The sequence below is a fragment of the Centruroides sculpturatus genome, unplaced genomic scaffold, assembly GCF_000671375.1.
Source record: "Centruroides sculpturatus isolate CEXI.00-Female unplaced genomic scaffold, Cexi_2.0 scaffold60, whole genome shotgun sequence".
Classification (NCBI taxonomy): domain Eukaryota; kingdom Metazoa; phylum Arthropoda; class Arachnida; order Scorpiones; family Buthidae; genus Centruroides; species Centruroides sculpturatus.
The window spans coordinates 1,165,495-1,190,010 of record NW_019384349.1 but is presented as its reverse complement, the minus strand read 5'-3'; the positions used below and the strand labels follow the sequence as shown (position 1 = coordinate 1,190,010).

The window sequence follows — 24,516 nt, the reverse complement described above, 5'->3', positions numbered from 1 at the left end:
ACCATTCCAAAAGATGCGTTCCAGCAGTGTTTCCAGCAATGGCAGGAACGCTGGGAGAAGTGTATACATTACCAAGGAGACTACTTTGAAGGGGATTAGGGTTTTGTACCTCAAAGTCAATAAATTTATTTTTGCCGACCAAAGGTCCGATACTTTTTGAACAGACCTTGTATTGTGCTGAACAAATATTGCTTCATTACAGATAGTACACGTTTTGTGTTCAGTAATGTGCTTGAATGATGCATTTTCTTTTCTATAGCAAGCTAAAAATGGGATGTTTTTTACTTTGAGCATGTGTATATATAGTCTGTGTGTGGAAAATAAATGTAGTATATGAATCATTGCGATAATATATTTTGTGCAATTAAATGTTCATTAACATTTTTGCAGGGTTTTTTTAATCAATCTTACCTTAGTCTAGTCTAGTCATTGGGGCAGCCATCTTCAATACAACATTATCCATGTGATTATAGCAGGATTTACAACACAAGCAGGTAATATGTGCTCAGATAACTGTTATGTTCTACAATACCTTCTAACAAATTTCAGGAAAACGTCAGTTTTGTGCCTACTATATTCAAATTGTCTTTAATGAGTTTCTTTTGTACTTTATATACAATCTTGATATTGCTATACATTTTGCACTAGTACACACTACTGTATGCTTCTGATCTGTTTACACAAGATTTTTTATTGATTTGACATGTCAACAATTGTAATTTTCCAAGACTCCCTAATTTACACTTAAATTTGTGCTTTGATTGTTTTGTTGATATGGTTGTTGATTTCATTGCAGACAGTGTGCCTACCCTCCTTAAATTTCTAGACTTAATTGTACATCTTAAATTAGCTTAAACAACTGTCTCCATACTGAACTACCATTTTATGATAAATTTCACTTGTTTCATACCTTCTGATCACATTTTGTGATTGGAAGATATGAAAAAAGTGGAATTTTTAATACCTTGCTGCTCCTTGACAGTGCATTCTGACAGTTAGGTAGCCTCTTTGATATGATTGTATAACAGGATTTTCAACACAATCTTGATCAGATAGTTGTTTTGTAGTATCATCTAGCAAATTTCAAGGAAAATCAGTTTTATATTCATTATACTGAAATTGCCTCTAATTAAATTAATGACTTTCTCTCCTATCATAAGATTTTGAAAATATCTGATAATCTGTCATTTTCAAAAATTCATCATCACTGGTTCTACAGGTACCTGATTTAATGAACATCTACTGTATTTCATATTAGTTGAAGTAGAATTTAATGCTTGTATAGTTAATTTCTGAAAATTGTAAGAATAACATAACATATAATTATTTATTTCCATATTTATTAAATGCATTCTGACTTTCAATTATTTATATTCCAATTTTTTCAGACTACATCAAGAGAACAAGAATTAAAACATATACAAGAATTTGAGCAAAAACTTAATATGCAAGAAAACTATGAAATCAAAGTAATGAGGATGCAGAAAAATTTAATGAAATTGCAAATTAATGAATTGAAATCTCAAGAAAATGAAGAAATACATAGTAATATTGAAACAACAAAAAGTAAAGTTTCTTCAAAAGAAGAAAATGAATTTAAAAATAAATCACCAAATGTGCATAAAAACTATACAGAAAATAATTCAGTAAATAATTTTATTAGAACTAAAACTTACAATAATGGTTACAGGAAAACTGGATATGAGGTAAGTAGTAATTGATTGTAATAACATAATTTCCCTATGAAAGCTATGTAATTTTTTTCATTTTCCTTATATATATGAAGAGACTTTATTGAAAGCTATAAGTTAAGAATGATATTGGAAAAAATCAACTTTATTAATGAAAAAATACAAAAAATATAGAGGAAACTCATTTGCCTTCATACTTCCATCATGTCTAATCATCAAGAACAAATAGTCTTCACTTCACAGAAATGATCTTTTATTGGAGGCTACATCTCTGCACTGTTATATAAAACAGTTAAAAGTTTGCTGATGTTAAGCCAAATCCTTTAAAAATATACATAATTTGAATTAAAAAGTCAGATAGTACATTTCACATTATAAAGTGATGATTGTTTGTTCCTGATGATTAGACATGATGGAAGTTTGAAGGCACATTAGTTTCTTCTATATTTTTTATATTATGAAATATACCTGCCTTTTTAATTCAAATTTATTAATGAAGATAAATTCTTTATTTCAACATTAAATTTGATTAATGTGTTAAGTTGGAATTTATTGTGTTATAACCAGTGGTGATATTCAGCGGGTTCGCACAGGTTCGGCCGAACCCGTTGTTAACATTTTCAAAGTTTTCCGAACCCGTTGTTAAACACACGTAACATTTCTCAGTGGTTTTGTTTCTTTTAAAAAATATATTAAAATATACGTATTATACTCTGTAACACTACTAAACTAGAGCCTTATACCCCGTTCGCCATGGTGCAACCTCCATCGACCGTTTCAATCTCGACTGAAACGAGATTTAATCGCGATCGACTCAAGAGAGTTCTTGAAACTAGGTCCAGTCATACGAGAGATCCCACAATCCCACGCGCGCGAGAAAATACAAGATGGCTGCGGAACACGTGTCGGGCTATCGACAGCGAAATAAAAAAGATATTGTATTTCGAGAAACGATGACATCTGTCTATTATTATAATAATACCTAATGATAAAATAAATGATTTAGAAAAGTTTTTTCTTGAGAAAAAGTCATAGGGAAAGCAGTTAACTCCTTGGGACTCTAGCAATTTTTGATATTAATGTAATTAAACATAAAAAATACTTAAAACTGAAAAAAACGAAAGAAATGCGTTAATTTTGAAGAAAAAGCTTCAGATTTTATTTTCCTTTGTCTCGTCTTTCTGTGAAATCTGACGCTGATGAGTCATTGTTTAAACAGCTGGATGACCTTGAACACAGCTGGAGTTGGATTTCCCGGGACATTCTCATAGAAGTCTCGGGAGGCGATGGGTTTATAGTAGGGTGAATACTAGCTGGCCGTATATTTTTAAAAAATTAAAATTTTTATTGCGATTTCCGACCCCCCGACTTAATTAAACTTATATATAATAAAATCTATTAATTAAAAAAATTTAAAAACTATCGGAGGTCGTTTTTGACATCAGAAACTAGCTTTAAATAACTTTACCGAAGTAAAATCCGTGCACTACAACTTTAGAACGATGAATGAAATTTGATATCAAACTTCCATTAAAAAACAATTAAAAAGCAATTAAGCGTGAATCGTGCGTCATTAAAGGTAAATTAAAATCGCGATAAAATTTTTTCGCGCGGGAAAAAATTTTTGAAAAAATTTGGAGACTTAAAAAACATTCCAAAAATCAAAAAAAAAAATTTTTAGAGGGTCCAAACGGCCAAGTTTTATGTAACGCTATGTAACTTGCCCGAGATATCTCGGGATTGGGGTTTAATTAAAAAGGAAAAATTTTCTGTTAGCGAACGCTTTGTTAAATATTTCGAATATCACCACTGGTTATAACTGATGTCTGGATATTAATGGAACAAAATAATTGAATTCATTTACATTTTTGTTGTTTTTTTCAGAACACTTATTTTATACAATTTTTCTTTTTTTTTAATTATACAGTAGAACCTCGAAAACTCGGCCTAATGTGGACCGAAGGGTGGCCGAGTTTGTGAAAATGCCAGGTTATCGGAAATGGGGTTAAAAAAATAAGTACAAGTGTTTCCTCAGAAAATACTGTACTGTACTTGTATGTATTGTTTACTTGAGAATATAACAGAGAATAAACTGCTCAAATACCCTTAAACAAAGGAAAAGTACTCCCTTTAAGAAGGCATAGAGCCTTTACTACATGAAAATGAAAATTAATGAATACACTGTGTACAGTAATTTACCTGATAAGACAGACCTCAGAAAAATACTTTATGAGAGCTTTTATACTTTTATAAAGCTGTCTATAATGAAAATTAATTTACTAAGGATTTTTTTGCCCTGCCAGGGTGTGGCCGAGTTATCCGGAGTGCCGGGTTATCGAGAGCCGAGTTTTCGAGGTTCTACTGTAGTAGATTCCTTTATAATGGTACAAAATTGAATAATGTTACATGAAAATAACAGGTATATTTTATGTATAAATTGGAAAATTCTTGTAAAAAAATTAGATTCCTAATAGTGTAACTTTAAAATACTATCTAACCTTATTTTTTAAAATTATACTAGAAAAAAACAACAACAACAACTAAAATAATAAATAAAATTATAAGCTCCCAACCAACATAGCAACATTGTACCTTTTTAATCAAGAAAAGCCAGCCACCCACCCATAAGCACTTAAGTTTTACTAATCATTCAAAGGTCATACAAAGCAATGTATTACATGAACCATTATTTTCTTTGAATAATAATATTACATAAAAGTAATATAATGTGAGCCTTTAAGGAAAGTCTGCTATAGTTATAGTTTTTGTGATGATTAAAATTGAGTGGTGGTGATAAAATGTCAGATTTTTCTTTTCCTCTCTTATTGATGCCACCAAAATAAAATAATAATTTTATTTTAGTGTCTTTAATAAAGAGAATATCTTGATGAATAACATAATAAATTCTAATTTTATTTTAAAATTTCATTTATACTAGAATCATTACCTACACTCTAAACAAAGTTATTTTGAAAGAGGTAGAAGAGGCCAGAGAGGTTCCAGAATAGCTACAAGAGTTAATAATTATCGTGGAAGATACAGAGGAAGCAATAGAGAAAGATTTCCTAGTAAGACAATTCATACTATATTTTTAAGTTTTTAATTTATAGATAATATATTTGTTTATAATAAACTTATTTCAGAGTTTTAACAGTTTCTTTAATTATGGATTGAATTAAAATAATATAAATAAGAAATAAATTTTTATATTTGTATACAGTTGTGACAGAATATTAAAATAATCAATTTTATTGCCTACATTCATAAGATGCAATGTAAGATTGAATCTATGAAGGTCTAAACTTGAAAACAAGATAATTTGTTTTTTAATAAAGTTCATGAAATAAAAAATAATAATTAACTCAATTATGACTCATATTTCAATACAACATGGAATTTTAATCAGTTTCAACTGGTCTATAATAGCAATATACTTCATGTTAACATGATCTCTTGCATTCTTATTCTATAAAAATAGTAATCCTTTAAAATAAAAGGAAACTCAAACTGCTTGTTAAGGAAGCCAAAAACATTCCTATTTTTGCCGTCCTTAACAAGCAGTTTGAGTTTCCTTTCATTTAAATATGGCATCGAATTTCATTCATTTCCAGGAGAGTTCTCTACTCTCAATCATTTGGAGGTAGCTATTCATACTATAATTTATTCTATTCTATTACTTTAAAATGCAAAATAAATGCCTTCTAGATCTATATATAAAACAATTCTGAAATAATTTTGTAGCAAAACAGTGTATGAGTCATTTTCATGGTAACTAATAGTTTGTATTAATCTTATATTTTTATTTTGTTTAATATATAGTTTTTACAAAAGATTTATTTATATTTTTTTATATATTTCTGATGTTTTAATTAGACATTTTTAAAATTAGTATGAATAAAACTTTAATTTTATTCACAGTTGAAACAAAAACAAAAAATTAATAATCTGTTTAATTTTTACATTTAGACATAATTAGAATTTTTAAGTTAATTTTCATTGTGTATCACAATGAAAATTACAAGCCGTTTTGTTATTCAGCTTCTTTATTTTAATTCTGCAAATATAAAGAAAAATCAAGATAAGATTACTAATAGATAACAAATACTCAAGTAATTTATATTTGAGTGTCAAAAATATTAGAATAGATATTAATTAAAATAACATTTCCTTATTTACAGTACTATATTTATAGTACTGTAAATAAGGAAATGTTATTTTAATTAATATTTATACTATTTAGTATAAATATTCAACTTTATTAATATTTTTTTGTGTTTCTTGAATTATTTTTACACAATATAAAAATATCTAACATATTTTATTGTGCTGTCATTAAAATAACAATGTCACTAAAGGATGAATAGCTAAGCCACTGTCACTCAGCAAAATAATCAGTGCACCTTTAATAGTGTGTGAAATTGATTCACAATAAATGTAAAATCCTAAAGTAGTGTTTTATCTACAGCAACATCTAGAGATCAATACTTTTTTAATCTCATATTAAAATACATTTACAACTCTCAAATATCTAATATCAAAGTTCATAATCAGAAATTAAAAGTAAAGGTTATTTCATACTGATAGCAAATTGCCAGCAAAAGCAAAGGAAATAATACATCATTTATGTCATTTCCAGCAAATTTTAGCATATTGTATCATTTATCAATTTGGAATTGTCAACCTTTTCACTAGCAAAAAGTTTTGCACCTATCACAACAGTTTTTGGATTTCCAAGAAAGTTACTGGAATTGTCAGTCATAATAGATGAATGTAGAACAATTTTTAGAAGAAATAAAAGGAGCTTTGTTTTCATACATCAAGAAGGATTGTAGATATAAAGACATGGAGTTATGAGAAAATTGATGCAGGTTTATTTCTGAGTGCTGTAATTTGATAAGTGAGTAAAGTTTGCTGACTATTCTCTGTAACATGGATGGCAAAGCATGTCCAAAGTGGCACTGAGAAATTTCTGACACACATGATTTGGCTTACTTTTTATTAAATACATGGTTTGAAATTAGCAGTTGTCTGAATGTCCCAAACAACCAAAATTTTCTTTGGACTACCAAATACATTTTTGAAGTTGTTTAGCAGGAAATCTAATGTATTTTCTCAAGCTATTTTTTCTTAACTTATTTGTATTTTGGGCATATTTTATTTCTTTAAATAGTAATCAGTACTTTCTTAGTAAGAATAATAATAAAAACATAACCAAATGAAAAAAATCCATTTGAGACTTAAAACTCTGTTATGACAAAAAATCCAATATGGCCCCATGCTGCACAAATACTAAGCAGATAACATTTGAGATGAGAAAATAAAAAAATAAAGCATTGGTAAATGGAAGAAAACTATTGATGGTTTATGAAGTAATAGTCTTTTGTATGAACTATAGAACACTATTAAATTAATAAAAGTCTTTAAAACATATTATCATTATATTGTAGCCCTAGGTTCCATTGCAGATATTGTTCATTTTGATGTGTACTATCACCCCTCTTTTTTACTTTCCCGGGTCTGTTATATATTACAGAGGGAAAGTATGGCAATCAATCAAAAAATGACCCCCAGGATTCTTACATTTTTGGACTCAAGATTTTGAAACATCAAGTAATGAAAATATATGGGGGTTTTTTTTCTATATCAGGCCTCGGAGTCGCTCACTTTTCTCACTTGTACTCACTTTTCTCACTTTTCAGGTCATTTTCTCACTTTTTTGGTCATTTCCACGTGCTTAAAAATTAGGAAGATGTGGGACCAATCAAAAATAGTTTTAAAGCCAGACGATCTGCCGAATTATCGAACCTATCAGACTAGAATTTTATGAAAAAAATACTCCGCCCAAGCGGGACTTTTAAGCGCAACTGCCGCTCAGTGTTGTTAAGTTATCGTCTGTATTTATACGTAACTAGGTAGTCAGTTAATTAAAACAAAAAATAATAATTAAATTTTAAAAATATTTAACTTAAATTTAAAATTAAATTAAAATTTTAAAACTCTTCTTTATAACGAAACAAAAACCGAAATCATAGCTAAAATTAAAAATAAAATCAAAATTAATTAATGTAAATTAAAATTGAAATCAAATCAATTGAAACATATTATTTGGGAAGGTGCGGATAAAGTACTTGTCGGTCTTGATTGATTTGGTTAGGTCTATATTTCATGCATGCATAGCTGAGAGTCTATTTATAGCACTTATTTGTAAAGGGTTAGTTTTGGTTTCGACGGTATGGGAACATCCGCAGGAAAAAGTTCCTCGTTATTTATGAAATCATTAATAAAATATTATTTTACTTATTCTATTTGAAATCTATTTATTTTGGATTTATTAATTTATTTTTAAATCAATATTTACACATCTCTAAGTATTTAAAAAAATAAACAGTTTCCAATCGTGCTCATAAAAGTTTCGTTTTCTGCTTCTTATCGTTTGATTTTGTTCATAATAAGAGTTGTTAATTTTATTTCAAATTAATATAATAATCACATTACAAAAATGGAAAATTTATATACAAATAAAATTTTGAAATACGTTAAACTATTGAATTGTAAATATAGTTTGTGTAGATCTAAATAATTTACATTTAATGTTAATTTTTGACAAATTATATATATTTAAATGATCAAATAAAATTGATAAAACATGCAAAAAATAATTTTCTAAGTATTGCTTTATTTTATTGGTAATTTTTTTATTCTTCTGTTCTATTTTAACACGTGCAGAGAAGTGACCGATCACGTGGTCAACACGTGTTTACTCTCTTTCGATTGTGATCGACCAATAAAAATCTCTAGCGGAATGATACCGACAAACTGTTGGTTTATAGCAGGTTCCAAGTTAGAATATAGATGTAATGGTTTGAATCCACTCAATATGACGCTACCAAAGTGCAAATTCCGAACTGATTGGTTGAAACAAAAGGACAAGGCAGATTGTACAGTAGGATTATGGGCAACTGTACGTTCAGACACTGATGTATTTTGCAAAGTATGTAATTGCATAATACAAGTAAAAAAAGGTTTCCAAGCACTTTTTGATCATGGAGGTACTGTCAAACACAGACAAAAATTTACCTGTGCTTATGGTCCAAGACAGTTACACCTGACATTGGTTGCACCAGGTGATAGTTTTGCAGGCCCATCAAAAAATGATGAAATTCCAAGTAATACTGATAATGGGACTGGAGAAGGATTGGCAACTGTGAGTTTATATAATCCAAGAGATGCTGCATACCATGCAGAACTGATATGGGCCATGAAAACAATATGTAGTAATTTCTCATTTGCTGCTTCTAATAATATGGTTCCAACACTACAAGCAATGCTTCCAAAAACTAAACTTCCTGAAGGAATATCAATGAGTGAGAAGAAATTGCGCTATTTAATAACTGAAGCATTGGCTCCCTACTTCCAAAAAAAAATGCTAGAAGAAATCCACTCTTCATTTTTTACAGTTACTTATTATGAAACCATCAATGTGGAAAGTAAGAAAGAGTTACAGATAATGATTAGATTTTGGTCTGAGCAAAAAGAACAAGTTGTCTGCAGACACCTAAATACATGCTTTCTTGGACGGGCAGATGCAGAAACATTGCATACATACATTATCAAAGCTATCGATGATGCCAACCTGTCACTACACAAACTTTTGATGATAGGATCAGATGGTCCTAATGTTAATCAAAAAGTGTTACGACTTTTTAAGGAAGATATACTGGGAATTCGCAAGAAAAGTAGTTTACAGAAACAGAAAAAAAGAGCAGAAGAGGAAGCACAGAAAAATTTTGAAGAACATCAAAAGAGAGCTATTCATGTCAAGGAAAAGATTATGGCACTGCAGCAGAGTTTAAAACAGAAAAAAGTAGAAGTGAAATACACGAGACAGGCCAGGTTTTGTTAGAAGCAGCAAACAAAAAACTGGAGAAGGCCATTAATAGCAAGAATATGAATGAAATACGGGCAGCACATGTCATGCTTGCTAGTGTTAAAAGTGTTCAAAAGCAAGAGGAAGCAAAAAAGAAGGAAGTTGAAAACATTCAGAAAAATCTTAATAAAAGAACATCATCTTTCTTGACTGATTATTTACAGAAGAAGCCAAAGACTTATTAAGTATTCATGGTTTACTGGAAATATTACAGTATATACAAAAAGTTTTAAAATGTATTTAACCATAACAATAAAAATAAAAAACTTTTACTGCTATTTTGCTGAGTTTTCTTTCCATGTTTTCACTTTGTTTTGTCACTACAGGTAGCTCTCAGTTTACACCGCAGTTCCATTCCTACAAAATCCGGCACAAATGAAATCAGCGTAAAATGAACCCATATTTACAGTGAGGTATAGTGTTAGGATCTACATAAGTGAAAAATAAGCAAATAATTTTGTTTATTAATACAATATAATGCAAAATACATATAAGTTTAATTTTTAAAACGTATTTTATCATAAAATAAAGTGAAATGTTTTTATTAAAAAATTTTAGTTTCGGATCTCGTACATTTTTTGGAAAGAAGTATTCATCTTTAATAACCTTTCCTACACTCGATGATTAAAAAATTAGCTCACAAGAATAATTTAAGAATAATTTATCATTGTAATCCTACGATTTATAGAATTCTACAAAATGATAAGAAGAAAGGAAACCGTAACAATAGTACAGGAGTGTATTCTATTCCTTTAAGTGACCACTGTTTTAATTCAGATCTCGTTTACGTTGGTGCCACTATGAGACTTTTAAAACAGAGGCTTAAAGACCATCTTTAATTGTTTACATTTTTGTTTTCTTTCATTGAGAATTTCGGAATATGGTCGAATATGATGCTCCTTTTTACATTTGCACTTCTCTCCCAATCATTGTCTAACTCACAAAGTTCATCCATCAAACTTTCCATTGTTGAAAGGATACATTAACCCGACATAGAGCTACAGACAAGCGGAGACACTGATTGGTCGACCACTGGTTGCCATAGCCCATATATAAGGTCAGTTTGAGCAGGAAAATTGAAGGTGGCTAAGAAGAGATAGATATCGTCTGGCCAATGAAAAGTAGATTTGTCTCACTAATGATGATTTGTGATCGCTGGAAGTGCTACTGCGTCGTAAAGTGTTTTCCTGAACGATCTGATACGGGATACATTCATTGGCACTATTGATTCAGACACCATTTGTTGGACTATTAAGTTTAATAACTTGACTCGTGGGTACCTAAATGTTTAGTATTTTAATATTAATTTAATGCAAATGTATATATACCCAATAATATTAAACAGAAAAAATAAATATATTTAATAAAAATCTTTGTTTTAACGAATGTACAATGTCGCGGTTCAGTAAATATGTCAATACTGAAATGAAAATCAGTCTAGCATAGGGAAAATTGGGGAATTACACTGCAAAATAGCAAATTGCACAGCGGCATTATTGTGAATCGGTGTAAATTGAGCTGGCGTAAACCAAGGGCTACCTGTATTGCACTCACTTTTTCTGTATTTCAACTCACTTTTCTCACTTTTTCAGAGGGGAAATGGCACTCCCAGGCCTGTAATTAACATAATTAAAGTAATTTAAAATTGTAACATTCATTTTGGAAGATCCTGTGTGTTAATATCTAATAAGGAATTCCAATAAAATTCTGTCCACTGGGTAAACCTTATCATACTCACAAATACAAAGTACAATAATTAATTTAGTTTTCTCTCTAAATTCTGTTTTCATTATTTGTTAGCATTAATGAAAGTAGACAGTTAATAATTAAAGCATAATGAATATATGAAAATCAATACTTAACTTGTTATTCAATGGTAATAGTTTTACATAATGTTATTTGTTAAGCAAAAGCACATAGAAAAATCATGCTGGCTCATAAACTGCAATATTATGATATATGTTGTCTTAAGTTTTAATGTGTCGAATTGAATAAAAACTTTAAAATACATACAGTAAAATTAATGATTTGTAATTGTAAATAAATTAGAATTTTAACTTCTATTTCAGTTTTAAGCTATTGATTTAATTTGATTTTTTTTCTTATGTGGTTAAGATATTTTTAAAATCATCACTCATTAATAATAATAATATATACAGTGACCCCATATTATGATGATACAACCTCTTCCTGTTAAAATTGTATAAATTTTTTATTATGACTGCATGAAGTGCTATAATTCTTTAGTTGCTTCATTATCTCTGCATAATATTATATAGTTAAAACTGTATTTCCAGGAATGTAATCTCAGTTTATGACATTGAACTTTTGGGAAATGGGACAGCTTGCTTCACAACAGTTCATTTAATGACAGTTTGCCAGAAATCAATTAGCTTATAAATATAGGGGATACTATACTGTCAAAAGTAAATATCAAGGTAATTAACTGATCCTTTTGAAAATTGAAGAATCAGTCTCACTGCTCAACATGTAGATATTATTATCATTTGATTCAATATTATTCTTCAGTTAAAATACAACTCTTTGTGTCTAATCCTTAATAAATATATATTATGTTAGATTAAAATTGATATATTATTTAAATATTTTGTAGGTAGAAGAGATATGGAAGACATGAATTATCGTCCAGGTATGTCAAGATTTGAAATGTTTTCCAGATGATTTTTCTCATCACAGTGATCACAAGAAACATTCTAATTAGAATAATTTATTTTCAAACATTATCAAATTTTTAAAAATTAAATTTTTTCTTAAATAAATCTAAATAATTTATTTGTCCACTTTTATAAGATCAGTTTTTTATCTACTTCATGTCTACTAAACTTTGTATATTTTTAGGATTTTTTCTCTATTACAGCCTACCATACTTCTGATAATTTGTCAACATCATTCTCATTTGCTACTATGTAATTTATGCTTTCTGCATAATTATATATTTGTTCCATGTGCGGCTGGCCCACTATAATCTGCAGCCCTGTACACCAAATGCATATCAGCTAACTCTGCATCCTTGTGCAAAATGACGATTTCCTGCAAGAACGCTCGGAACTTTCATGCAATGCCATCTACCGTGTCAGGAAAGCATTTCCGACCCCACATTGCTATAGGATTCCAAGTCGTCGGGATGCACCCTACCCCTCTTAGAAGTTCTGAAATGTTTAACTGAGACACCCTGTATATCAAGAGAAAAGTTTTGTAGTTATTTCAGTAGTAAAGAGGAAGAGAATCTCTTAAGTAGTTACTTGTTTGGTTCTTGTCAAGTGATATATAAATTAAAATGTTTTGTACTAGGAGAAGATTTCAAGTATAATCATTTGAAAATTGAGGACATGTCAAAAATTACTTTATTTAAGATCTTTTTGTTCTTTTCTAAATCTTTAGAATTATTGTGATAATTTATCACTATGTATATTAAATGACATTATATAACCAAATTCCATTGTAAGAAATAATTTAAATCAATAAACATTAAATTAAATATCTGGTTCCAATAGGAATTCAATACTTCTTTTCATTGCTCTCAAAGCAATTGAATTTGGACTTGTCTGAAAAGTGACCCTCTTCCAACTTTGGTCTTCTGTAGCAAACTGCAGTTTTTGTGCTTTTCTATTCTTATTTATCAGAGGTTTCTTGACTCCGACCTCATCAAATAGTCAAATATGTAGTTGTCTTGTAACTGTTCTGCAACTAACAGAGGCAATTTTTTTTGCATAGTTCTCAAGCAATATCAGCAGCTTTTTCTTTAATGTAGCCATATATTTTGATTTGATAATCCTGTCCCATTTTAGCAGTTTTTTTTTTGTCTACCACATTCTGGTTTATCTTTTAAACCCCAATCAACATATATCTAGATAAAATATTGTTCACTGTTGATTTCCCAATGGACAGAAGTGATGCTATTTGCCAAAAAGTCATCCATCTAAAGAGAGCTTGACTTCAGTCATGCATTTTCATGGTTATGTGCAGAGGCATTTTACAGTTTGAGTGATTCTCCTTTGCTATGCGTAACAATGCAAAACACTGAGTGGATTTGACTAATAAGTAAGATATATATTTGCATAATGAGAGAGGCCAGAAACTTTTGTATATGTGTAATCACTTATAAATTAATAATAAGAAAGAAATACTAATCTAAAAATTTATTATTGAATTTTTATGATTTTCATTCACTGGGCTTTTGCTCATTTCAGATGGATAGATTTAAACTTCATTTGTTGGGTATACAGTGAAATTTCCATCTAGCTGGAAACTTTTGCATACCACTGTATATGCTTGTTAATTATTTATGTAAAATTATATAAAATTACAGGAAAAATTTTTTATTTTTAGTTTTTTTAATATATTCTTGTATATAAATAAAATTACATATGCCAAATTTTTACAATGTGAATTTTAAATATTTTAGATTTTATAATCTTTCCCAGAATAAGAATAGAGTCAATGTTTAATAATATACATACACAAAGGAAAGTAACTTTGTATTCAGTACAAAGTAGAACATAATATATTTAGAACATATATTATGAATTATAAGATAATTTTAAACTGTTATAATTTATTTAAAATTCTGATATTTCTGCAACAAATTTAAATTATAAAAAAAGAAAAAAATATCACAAAATGTCATACAACATAAAGTTTGAATTTTCAAAGTTTTTATTTTGTTCTGTTTTATTGAATAACTAGGACAGCAGAATGATAACATCTGGCACATCAACACCATTCTTATTTTGGGAAATGCTATAGATATTTAGTTTGTAATTTTAACTGGATAGAAATTGAACTATATTTTTTTATAGGATTCAAGAGAGAAAACCCCAGAGATATTAACAGTGATGATGGATTAATAAATCGCCAGTCTGTTCTTGAATTAGTTCCTGCAACTGAAGAAGAAGAAGAAGAAATGCTTAGACAGGCAGTTCAGCTTAGTAAACAACAGATGTTTATTGAAAGACTTCAGAAAAAGTAATAACAAATATGTATTTTATTTTTAGTTATAATTATGAACCTACATACATTAGTAGAAAATTAAAACTTTAAGATGCATTCTAAAGTAATAAATAACTGTCCAAAGTAGATGATTATATTTAGTTTCTTTTACAAGTACTTGAATTGTCACTATATTTTTTAAACATACATATAAAATCAATAAACTCTCAAAAAAATGATACGAGAAAGAATAGAATAGCCAAAACAGCAGCATCCAGAATTCATCTTACCATATACAGTGAAAACTGCTTAGGCGACCACCTGCATTCGACGGGCACCTGTCAAAACCGGCAAAAATTTCTGGCACGGAATAGTTTATCCATAGAGTCTTCGTATAAGTTACCTGTATTAAACGACCACCTGTGTAACGCATCCGCGGGCATCGATTTTTGGTCCGAAACAACATACAACACCTGTAATAAGTGACCACTTTCGCGAATGTATCTGGTCTAAACTATTGTTCGAACCCATCTCAACAACGTTTCCCCCTCCAAATATAATCAATTACTCTAAACTCTCGTTCGAACCCATTCCGGGCACTTCTCCCACCCTTGAAATTAGATGCAGATGTTAATAAATTAGTCTAGCAATAAAAGTATAAAATATTGTACACGGTTGATCTCATCGTTTGATAAAAATTGTTTTACTTATTATTATTATTTTTGAAGCTCATATACATTACATGTGCGATAAATAGTTTCTGTATCAATCTACCTTATTTCCACGATATTTTTAGAAAAATAATATCCAAGTAATTTTCGCACACAAAATATTCAAAAAGCAATAAACGCATTAATGCAAAAATCAGTTTTACAGGCAACATTCCTTTTTCGATTCCGCAATGACAATCGGGGAATGTGATGAAATCATATAATGAAAAAAATAATAATAAAATCGTTTTATTATTAATTAATAACTTTTCTTATTGTACTTAAGAAAATATTTAAAAAATACAGTATTTTTAAAGTTAAAATAAGATTAAAGTAACGAATACCAAAACCAAAGTGATGTAGAGATACGATGCGCTTGTATATCGATGGCGAAATACACGTAACTGAAGAGCGAACGAAAACAACCGAGTCGAATTAATTAAGTTGGAAAAAAAAGTGTACATTACAATCGAGAAAATGCGATTATTGTATTAATCTTTAAAATATTGGTATTAAATCTGTCTTATAAAATCACGACGACTCTTGTAAATCGAGTTACAGTATCCGATAAAAATAAAATATAATACTAATATAGCCCTATCGTTTAAAAATTTCGCTTATTTTTGCTCATCTCGAGTTTTGCTTAGTAGAAATGACTAAAAAGTGCGCAAAATACGTGCGGAAATACAGTATTACAGAACTACCCGTATTGGACGACCACCTGTCTAAAAGACCACTTTTTGAAGGAACCGTGGGTGGTCGCCATAGACAGGTTTTACTGTACTCTCAATAATGTAAAATGTGTGAAACTGAAATATTCTGTTTCTTCTTGAAAATTTTTGACATATTTTCAGTTGAATTCAGTAAAACCTCTGTTATAGGTTTTGCTCTTATATGTTTTTTATGTTTATACATTTTATTTTAGAAGTCCAGGTTAAGTCTCCTATAATCTGATGTTATTTTCTTTCATTTATTTGTTTTCTGCTCGCTTGTGTTTTTTTCACTTTTATATTTAGTTTGTCTTGACATTGTACAAAAATTCACTTATATGTTTTCTTGATTTTTACTTTTTACCAGGTTGAAATAAAATACCTTTCAATAAAAATGGAAAATTTAGTTCTGGTTACAGTAATACCCCGAACTTATGCGATAGATGGGACTGAGTGATAACCACGTAAGTCGGGGTATAATTTCACAATTTGTGTAAAATCCAAGTCGGATGTATGTAAGCTAATAAATGTTCTCGTTAATCTTATCTCGTCTTTTGATTCGTTCACGGTTACAAGAAATCACCACATAGAGTCTCTCATGTCTCCGTAGATATAACAAACACAAAATAAATTGTAGCTATGTGTCGATTCCACATGAAATGTCCGAACATGTAAGCTGAACAGTAGTGTGGGGGGAGTGAGTAATCAAGAGTTGCGTGGTGCTCAAACAAAAGACGAATCGACGAGATTTGAAAATTGCGTAACTCCAGGTTCGCTTAAGTCGAGGTATTGCTGTATTTTTGTTTTTTAGTTGTTGTTCTATGTTCAGTTTTACATTATATGCTGAAGATGACTTGAAGTGAGACCAAAAACATTCCAAAATGAATAATTTTGGTGTTTTTAATCAGACAGTTATTGTTTTTTTAACCATAATTATTTAAATGTTTACTTTTTATATAATTATCTAGACAGAATTTCTAATTGCAATGTTTTATTTTTTGATGGATATTGCAAAAAATGTATTACTCTGAAAATTAAACAAAAACATATATATATATATATATATACATACATACATACATACACATTTCCACAAATATAATCAAAAATTAAAGATAAAGCTGCTTATTTTGGTTTTGTATAGCATTCCTGAAGATGATCATTGCTTGCTCAAAAATGCTTGAACACCAAAGTTTGTGAAAGAGTTTTAAAATCAAAAATTTGTTTAAAAAGTAAAAAGGAAAGTTTAGTAAAATAAAGAAAAAACAATAATGAATAAATAATTCAATCTATCTAAATAATTTCAAACAAGATATTCTTCTACAATAGTTGCATTGCATCTTTGGTGACTTTTAATCTTTTTCCATATCTTATCCCAAAATTTATGGATTGACTGCTTTAACACATTGTTGCCAATTTCTAATCTGTGAATAAATTTTTTTTTTATGAAGTCGTTTCTATTTGTCTTTTCTTTGATTTGTTTACTACCTATTTTTTACTAACTTGTTTTCATAGTTTATTTAATGTTTAGAATTTAAAAGGGACAGCCATTTTTTACAAGTTTTTTTACAAATATTTGTAAATGTTTACTAACTTGTAATAAATTTCATTAAGAGTAACTTAAAAATAATTTTGTTCCAGGAATAAAATTTATTTGTTAGTTTAGTTATGTTTACATATTTTTAGAGACAACATATGTATTATTCGTGTAACCTATACAAAAGTGTGAGTCAAAACAAACTGAGATTGATTTCCCCTTTGACAAGATAATTTTAGTCAAGAATAGTCAACATAGTTCTCAATTAACAAGGATAATTCACTAGAAACGAAATGTGGATTGTATGTTGGATGCATATATATTTTATAGCCGAAATCTCAGTCGCTATGATAGCAACATGTGGATGAACTGCACACTGTAATGATCCAACTTCATTTGTCATAGGCAGAGAGTGGATAACATTTGTTTTGTGCATTCCAGCAGCCTAATAAACTGTCATATTTCTATATAATTTTTTGGACAGATTTATTGATAATCCCTTTTTTTATGGAAAAAAAGGAAAGCCTGATTTGGAGGAACTCAAACAAGAAGTTTCAATGGAAAACAGATTTTATTATTGATAATCATTCTTTACAAACAATACAGATTGAATTTGTTAGTGCTATAGATTCTACAAGAAAAATCAGTTTATTTTGACTCACTCTCAAGATACAAAAAAATATTCTTAGAAAATATTGCTTAACAAATGTATATGTTACCGGCCAAACCCAATTTCAGGCCAAACTAGTTTGTCCTAGGCCAAACTAGTTTATCCTATGCATGTCAGGATATACTAGTTTAGCCTAGGATAATCTAGTTTGGTGTAAATACTTTAGACTTAACTAGTTTGACCTAGGCCAAACTGATTTATGTAATACAAATAGGTGCCAGTGTAAAAAAGAAAAAAATTGTGTAATTCGAAATGCCACCACAGTACACCCGGTGGTTAAAGTGTACCTAGGTAACCCCAATGGCGGTGCTTCGGTTAGGTTGGTTTGGTTAGGTTAACTACATTTTTAGTAGACGTTTCCTTTTTTTTCTTGTGTTCAAGAACTACCGTGAATCAATAACTAGTGATGTTAAACAATGGGTGGCCTGCTGGCGGCTCCCCTCTGGGAGGAGTCTGCCAGGAGCACGAACAGTCCGAAGTGCCGCCATTGGGGTTACCTAGGTACACTTTAACTCACCCTGTAAAAATAAATAAAAGATTAAATATTTTATATGTTACACTAAGAAACACAAACAAGTTCATTTTTAATTTTAGTTTGACTTTAATAGTTATTTTTATTATTTCGGTTGAATTTTTGAAAATATTTTCGAAAGTTAATTACCTTTAAAAGTGCATGGCTTAATAAAAAAAATACAAACTGATAAGTATTGATTAGCTTATTTTTATTTTATAGTTTTGTACAAGTGTTTTGTCACTTCTGATCAATACTGTTTTTTATAATTAAGTAGACTATGTTTGAATAAATATTTTTCATCTAATTGATTGCCTTTTAATTTTATTTTAACCATTAATATACTTAAATTGGGCCTGGCCAACCTGCGGCCCGTCACGTTAAATTGTGTGGCGCACTAAGCGACATTATATATCTATTAAAACTTTCTTTTTTCGTTTTGTATATACCAAAACAATTAAATAAATGAAAATTTGCCTGTGTCATTGAAATAATGCGTGGGTGTGAGTACTAACTCTTGGTATAACAATGAAATCTTATTCATTTTGTATTTGTTTTACTTTTTTAAAAGCATGTTTGCCTAAATTGTGGCCCATTGTAATGTTACACTTGATTAAAGTGGCCCGCGAAACAATTTGGGTTGGCCAGGCCTAACTTAAATAATAATTCTAAATCAGTTCGGCCTAGGACAAACTAGTTAAGCCTAAAGTATTTAGGCCAAACTAGATTGTTCTAGGCTAAACTAGTATACCCTGACACGTGTAGGATAAACTAGTTTGGCCTGAAATCGGGTTTGGCCGATAACATATATATATCAGTTTTAACGAAAATGTTAATTTTCTAAATAAAAAATACTATTTGTATTTTACAAACATGTATGTAAGAAATTTTTAAGTATTTCGTCTTCAATAACTTTGTATGTTTATTGTTTTAATGCATATTGTACTTATAATGATGATTTTGTATTTATATGTACTGTTAAAGGATAAAGATCTCTAAAAATATTCAATATAATTTTATAATTAAATATTTTGATTTATGGAATAAGGCTATATGAATTTTAATAATAGAGAGTTTGTGGCTGAAGTTCAAATGTTAAACTTGTATGGCAAGCAGAAGTACATGTTTGATATTTGAACTCCAAGTAAAACATGTTGCACCACACGTTTATGTCGTGCACTGACTCATGGGATATTGTTGAAAAATGGCGGAAACATTTAACAATGATGAGTGTTACCAGCGAAGGTAAATAAACAAATTAAACTATTTTAAAGTATTTATGGGATGTGTAATAACACTAAATAATTACTTTTGACTTTAATTAGCGTCGTGTCTCCTCCCGTATATTTCTCATGATGTACTTTTGTTGATGGAAATAGTGGCTTATGTAAATCTGAAAGCAGCTCAGGAAATTATTTTTAGAAAATTTACAAACATATTACACTGTTGATGGTAGAAGATGCTGTGAAAGAACAAACCTACTCCTACAGAATTATGATAAGCTATTATGAACCCAAATATATGTAAATTCTATAGGCACGTCACATCACTTGCAAAAAAATTGAATAATTAAATAATTTCTGGATTAAAATAATCTGTTTCTTTACATTATTATTCATAAATGCTAAAATAATTATTATTTTAATAAAATATGTCATAATTTTAACCCCAAACACAGAAAAATGAAGAAGTTTAAGCCGAACTTCTACTCACTATGCTAGACGTAGCAAATGCCATTGTCATCCTTCTAGACTTTCCAGATGCTGGTGCTCGATGTCTGACGTTCATGTTTTTGCAATGAAAATGCGGCCACAACCTCTCTATTAATTTAATTAGTAAAAAATTACTAAAAGGTTATTTGATCAGTTTTTTCAATAGACAATTTATTATAGTTTCTGCATTTAACTATGAAATTAATTATATGTAACTTTTCTTTTTATATTTAGACAACTTGAAAAAGTTTTACAAAATGATATAGGAATTTCTGAATCACTACCAAATGTTGCAGAAGATAAGAGAGAGAAACAAGAAATTCATCCTTCCAGTTCCAATAACAGAGATTTTAATTTATCTGAAAATAATAATAAATTTCAAAAACAGTTTAAAAACGAAGATTCTCACAATGAATATAAAAGTAAGTATTTAGAAAATGGGAACTGTTCTAGAAGCCCTAGATCACCTAATTCTTATCCTTCAAACAGTAAATACAGAAATAATTATACTAATAATGTAATTCAAAACCATCAAAGAAATAATACTCGAAAACATGTGGACGACACTACAATTTCCAACAGATTATTTATAAGTTCAATAAGATCCATAAAACAATCGAACGAATCAAAATCTTTCAATTCGTCACTTAAAATATCTTCCTCAGAAAGGACAAAATCAACACACAAAGACGATTGGAATAGTATTGCATCAAAAGATTTGAAAACTATGCTTCATATTGGTAGCACTAATGATGATAAAATAAATTTTAAGAAAGAAGCAAAATATTTAAATGAAATAGAATTTAGTACTACCTCAAATTCCAACAATGAATCCTCAGGAAAAGAATATCAAAACACTAAAAGCGAAAAAGAAATTAAATATGATCATTGGAATAAGTATAGAGAACAAAGAAATTCAACATATCACTTTAATAAATATAATGCCAATTTTTCTTGCATAAGAGGCGGCATGCACAGGATGAGAAATAATCAGCGGCATTATGGAGCCAGAGGTGGCAGAAATTATCACTCGACGTATTCAAACGCTAATGAGTTGGAATGGAAACCATACAGTAAACAAGTCGAAGAGGGTAGGTTCGATAATGTTCCTCCAAGATTTAAAAGAATGATGAATAACAGAAATGTTACAGAAAAATAAACAGTTATATATTACTTTACTGTGCTTATTATTATTTACATACATATTTGTTATATCAGTACAAATTTCAATGTACCGAAAGAAGAATTTTTACTTTAGTTAAGGAGATAGTTATCAAAAGAAAAGTGGTGATTATTATATAATCTAGTTTGCCAGCATAATAATGCATTTTGTTGTTGTTCTATATTAATATAAATAATTTTTTCATTAGTGAGGTACTGAAATCTGCAATTAAAAGTTAAGAGTTTATACTGTTTAATAAAATGTTTATCATTAATATAAATATTTCTTGCAGCAGTCTTTTCAGTTAGATCTCTGCAGTTCTTCNAATTTAAAATTATGAGTTTAATAGGGTCATGGTTTTATTGTCACTTGAGAGTATATACTGCTGTTAGTTATGCATAGGTTTTAGTTCTTTTCTAATAATATGTTTACAGATTACATGCCACCTGCATGAATATACAATATTTTTACTTTATCTATATTATACATTCTTAAAAATTATAAGCAAAAAAATCTGAAAATAACTTTTGATTTACTTTGTATTTGGTTCTTATTTATCAGTTATAATGAGGTGGAAAAATTAATTTAAAAATTAAAAAATAAATCTAATAATTATAAGAAAAGGATTAAAGAAATGGTTATTTTGTTAACATATTGATGATGATGAGTAAGCATTATTGTTTATCATTATCAATCTTAACCAGTGCTTAAATATTAAACATTAATTATTTTAATGGTTATTTGCATGCAATACAGTAGATTGAATTGCTGTTGTGATGAGTAGTGATGATTGGTTTCTTATATGACAAGAATAAACTCATCAGTACATATAAATAAAAGTTATTTAATAAAGCTCTTAAATAAAAACTATTCTATGGAACAGTGGTTCAAATATACAATTCACATTTAATCCCTTTATCTTCACAAATAAGATTCACAAAAAAACAAAAATTAATAATAATAAGCCAAGCACTTCTTCATTCAGAACATACTATTAAAGATACTAGAAAAAACAGCAAGTCTTGAATGAATTATAATTAATAAATTTTGATTAACATATTTTGAATCAATAAAACCAGAATTTCCACTACTTGTAGTCTTATTTACTAATTTTGCTTAACATTATCAGTTGGTTACTGTTGTGAGTATAGGCAAGTCCCAAAGTCATTTCTAATATAAATGGGAAAAAATAATCAGCATAGTTTGGATTTATTTTAAAATTTTGCAAAGTTAGTAATTCAATCAAGAAGTTATTAAATATCCTTATTTTGATAAATATAACACTAAAAGTAAGTTTTGGTATTCAAAACATTTACCAAAGTTTATCTGAATGTTTTTATAGTAAAACTTTAATTGAAAGTTTAGAATTACATTTGAGAGGACTTCTAATATTGTTACTAATTACGTACAGGTATCCCTTGTATAACAAGGTTCAAAAATTGGGAAAATCTCCCGTACAACACTGTTAATGGTTTTGATCTAACACAGTTTGAGAATTTGAAAATCCTTCTTAAAAAATTTCACAACTTTTAAGTGCAAACTCCTTTATTTGATATTTTTTTATTTAGTAAGCATGCATGTTATCTTAAATTTGCCCATGAATTCTAGAATATAGAAATTTTCTATTTGTTTTGTGCCTTTCATCAGGTTTAATGAAAACTGACAGTGCAATTTTTTTCTTTCTTGCCCTAGCTTTCCTATCAACTGGATGTTGTCGTCATTGCTTTCAGACTTTAGCCTTTAACACTGTCATCGTGTTTACTTTTTATAGATTAATCTTTGTATTTAGTAAAGTTTATTTAAGCAGTTTTAGGTAAATGTTGTTAACTTTTTTTTAATTGTAAGTAATCATTTGTAAAAATGACGAACAGAATACAGTGGTATCTCGGTACTTGAACAATTCAGTATTCAAACACAAATTATAGGAAAAAGTTGCTTTATCCTTAATTGAACAAATGTGACCCACTAGAACAAATTTTCAGTTAATAACATATTTTTATTTTTATGGTAAAATTTAAAAAAAAATGAAGTTGCTGATATTTCTGATCAAGATCAACAAAAAAGCTCAGATGATGATGATACTTTGTAAAAAGAAAATGCCCTCTTTTAACTAAAATTAATATTGACACATCATACAGTATTTTTAATTGTAATTGTTAGTTAATTATTGATTGCTTTAATGAAGATATTTGTCTTAGTAATGAAAAACAAATAATACTTTTTTAATTTCTGGAAACTAAGTACATATTTTGTATTAGTCTTTTGTTTCGTATAGCACGGATTCACATAACGTGCCACTTTTTTGGAAAGTAACTACGATGTTATATTACGGATACCTATATTAGCTTTTTCAATAAATTTACTAAACACAAAGATTTTTTTTTTCAATTTAAATTAACTGAGTTTACTTTCAAGAATTTTCTTATTTAAGAAAACAGATTTATTATCATATAATTTGTTTTGAATATTCAACAATTTCAAATGAGCAGACCATGGATGGAATTGGTATTATATTTACTGGAACTGATGAATAGGTCAAGAATTATTCAATTTTTTCAAANGAGTTTACTTTCAAGAATTTTCTTATTTAAGAAAACAGATTTATTATCATATAATTTGTTTTGAATATTCAACAATTTCAAATGAGCAGACCATGGATGGAATTGGTATTATATTTACTGGAACTGATGAATAGGTCAAGAATTATTCAATTTTTTCAAAGATAAATAACAACCACATTTAATTAAAACATATAAAGCTATTTATATATTACAGGTTGTAACCTAGAATTTTAATATAAAATATTTTAAAGTTCTTTAGATTTAATTTATTTTTAAATTGGATTTCTTGTTCATTTTTTTAATTAGATGGAAGAGAATCTTTTTATTACTTTACATACAGTAATATGGTTTTGATCATGCTGTATAAAACAGGTT

General features: G+C 28.8%; 2 protein-coding genes across 2 annotated transcripts; both read left to right on the top strand.

Annotated features, from left to right (window-relative positions):
• The first annotated feature begins 283 nt into the window (after positions 1 to 283).
• On the top strand, positions 284 to 21,898 carry LOC111637269 (GATA zinc finger domain-containing protein 14-like). Its single transcript, XM_023382730.1, has 6 exons — positions 284 to 494; positions 1,389 to 1,706; positions 4,630 to 4,759; positions 12,233 to 12,268; positions 14,439 to 14,604; positions 20,653 to 21,898. The coding sequence occupies exons 2-6, from the start codon at positions 1,446 to 1,448 to the stop codon at positions 21,575 to 21,577; spliced, it is 1,518 nt and encodes a 505-aa protein (XP_023238498.1). The 5' UTR covers positions 284 to 494; positions 1,389 to 1,445; the 3' UTR covers positions 21,578 to 21,898.
• On the top strand, positions 8,278 to 11,562 carry LOC111637273. Its single transcript, XM_023382743.1, has one exon. It carries the CDS (start codon positions 8,494 to 8,496, stop codon positions 9,592 to 9,594), a length of 1,101 nt encoding a protein of 366 aa, XP_023238511.1. The 5' UTR covers positions 8,278 to 8,493; the 3' UTR covers positions 9,595 to 11,562.
• Positions 21,899 to 24,516: the final 2,618 nt, after the last annotated feature.

Coding starts and splice junctions, on each gene's coding strand:
- LOC111637269 (XM_023382730.1), top strand. CDS start 1,446: ATGCAAGAAAACTATGAAATCAAAGTAATGAGGATGCAGAAAAATTTA. Junction 12,269..14,438: donor AGACATGAATTATCGTCCAG/GTATGTCAAGAT, acceptor ATTTTTTTATAG/GATTCAAGAGAGAAAACCCC. Junction 14,605..20,652: donor ATTGAAAGACTTCAGAAAAA/GTAATAACAAAT, acceptor TTTTATATTTAG/ACAACTTGAAAAAGTTTTAC.
- LOC111637273 (XM_023382743.1), top strand. CDS start 8,494: ATGATACCGACAAACTGTTGGTTTATAGCAGGTTCCAAGTTAGAATAT.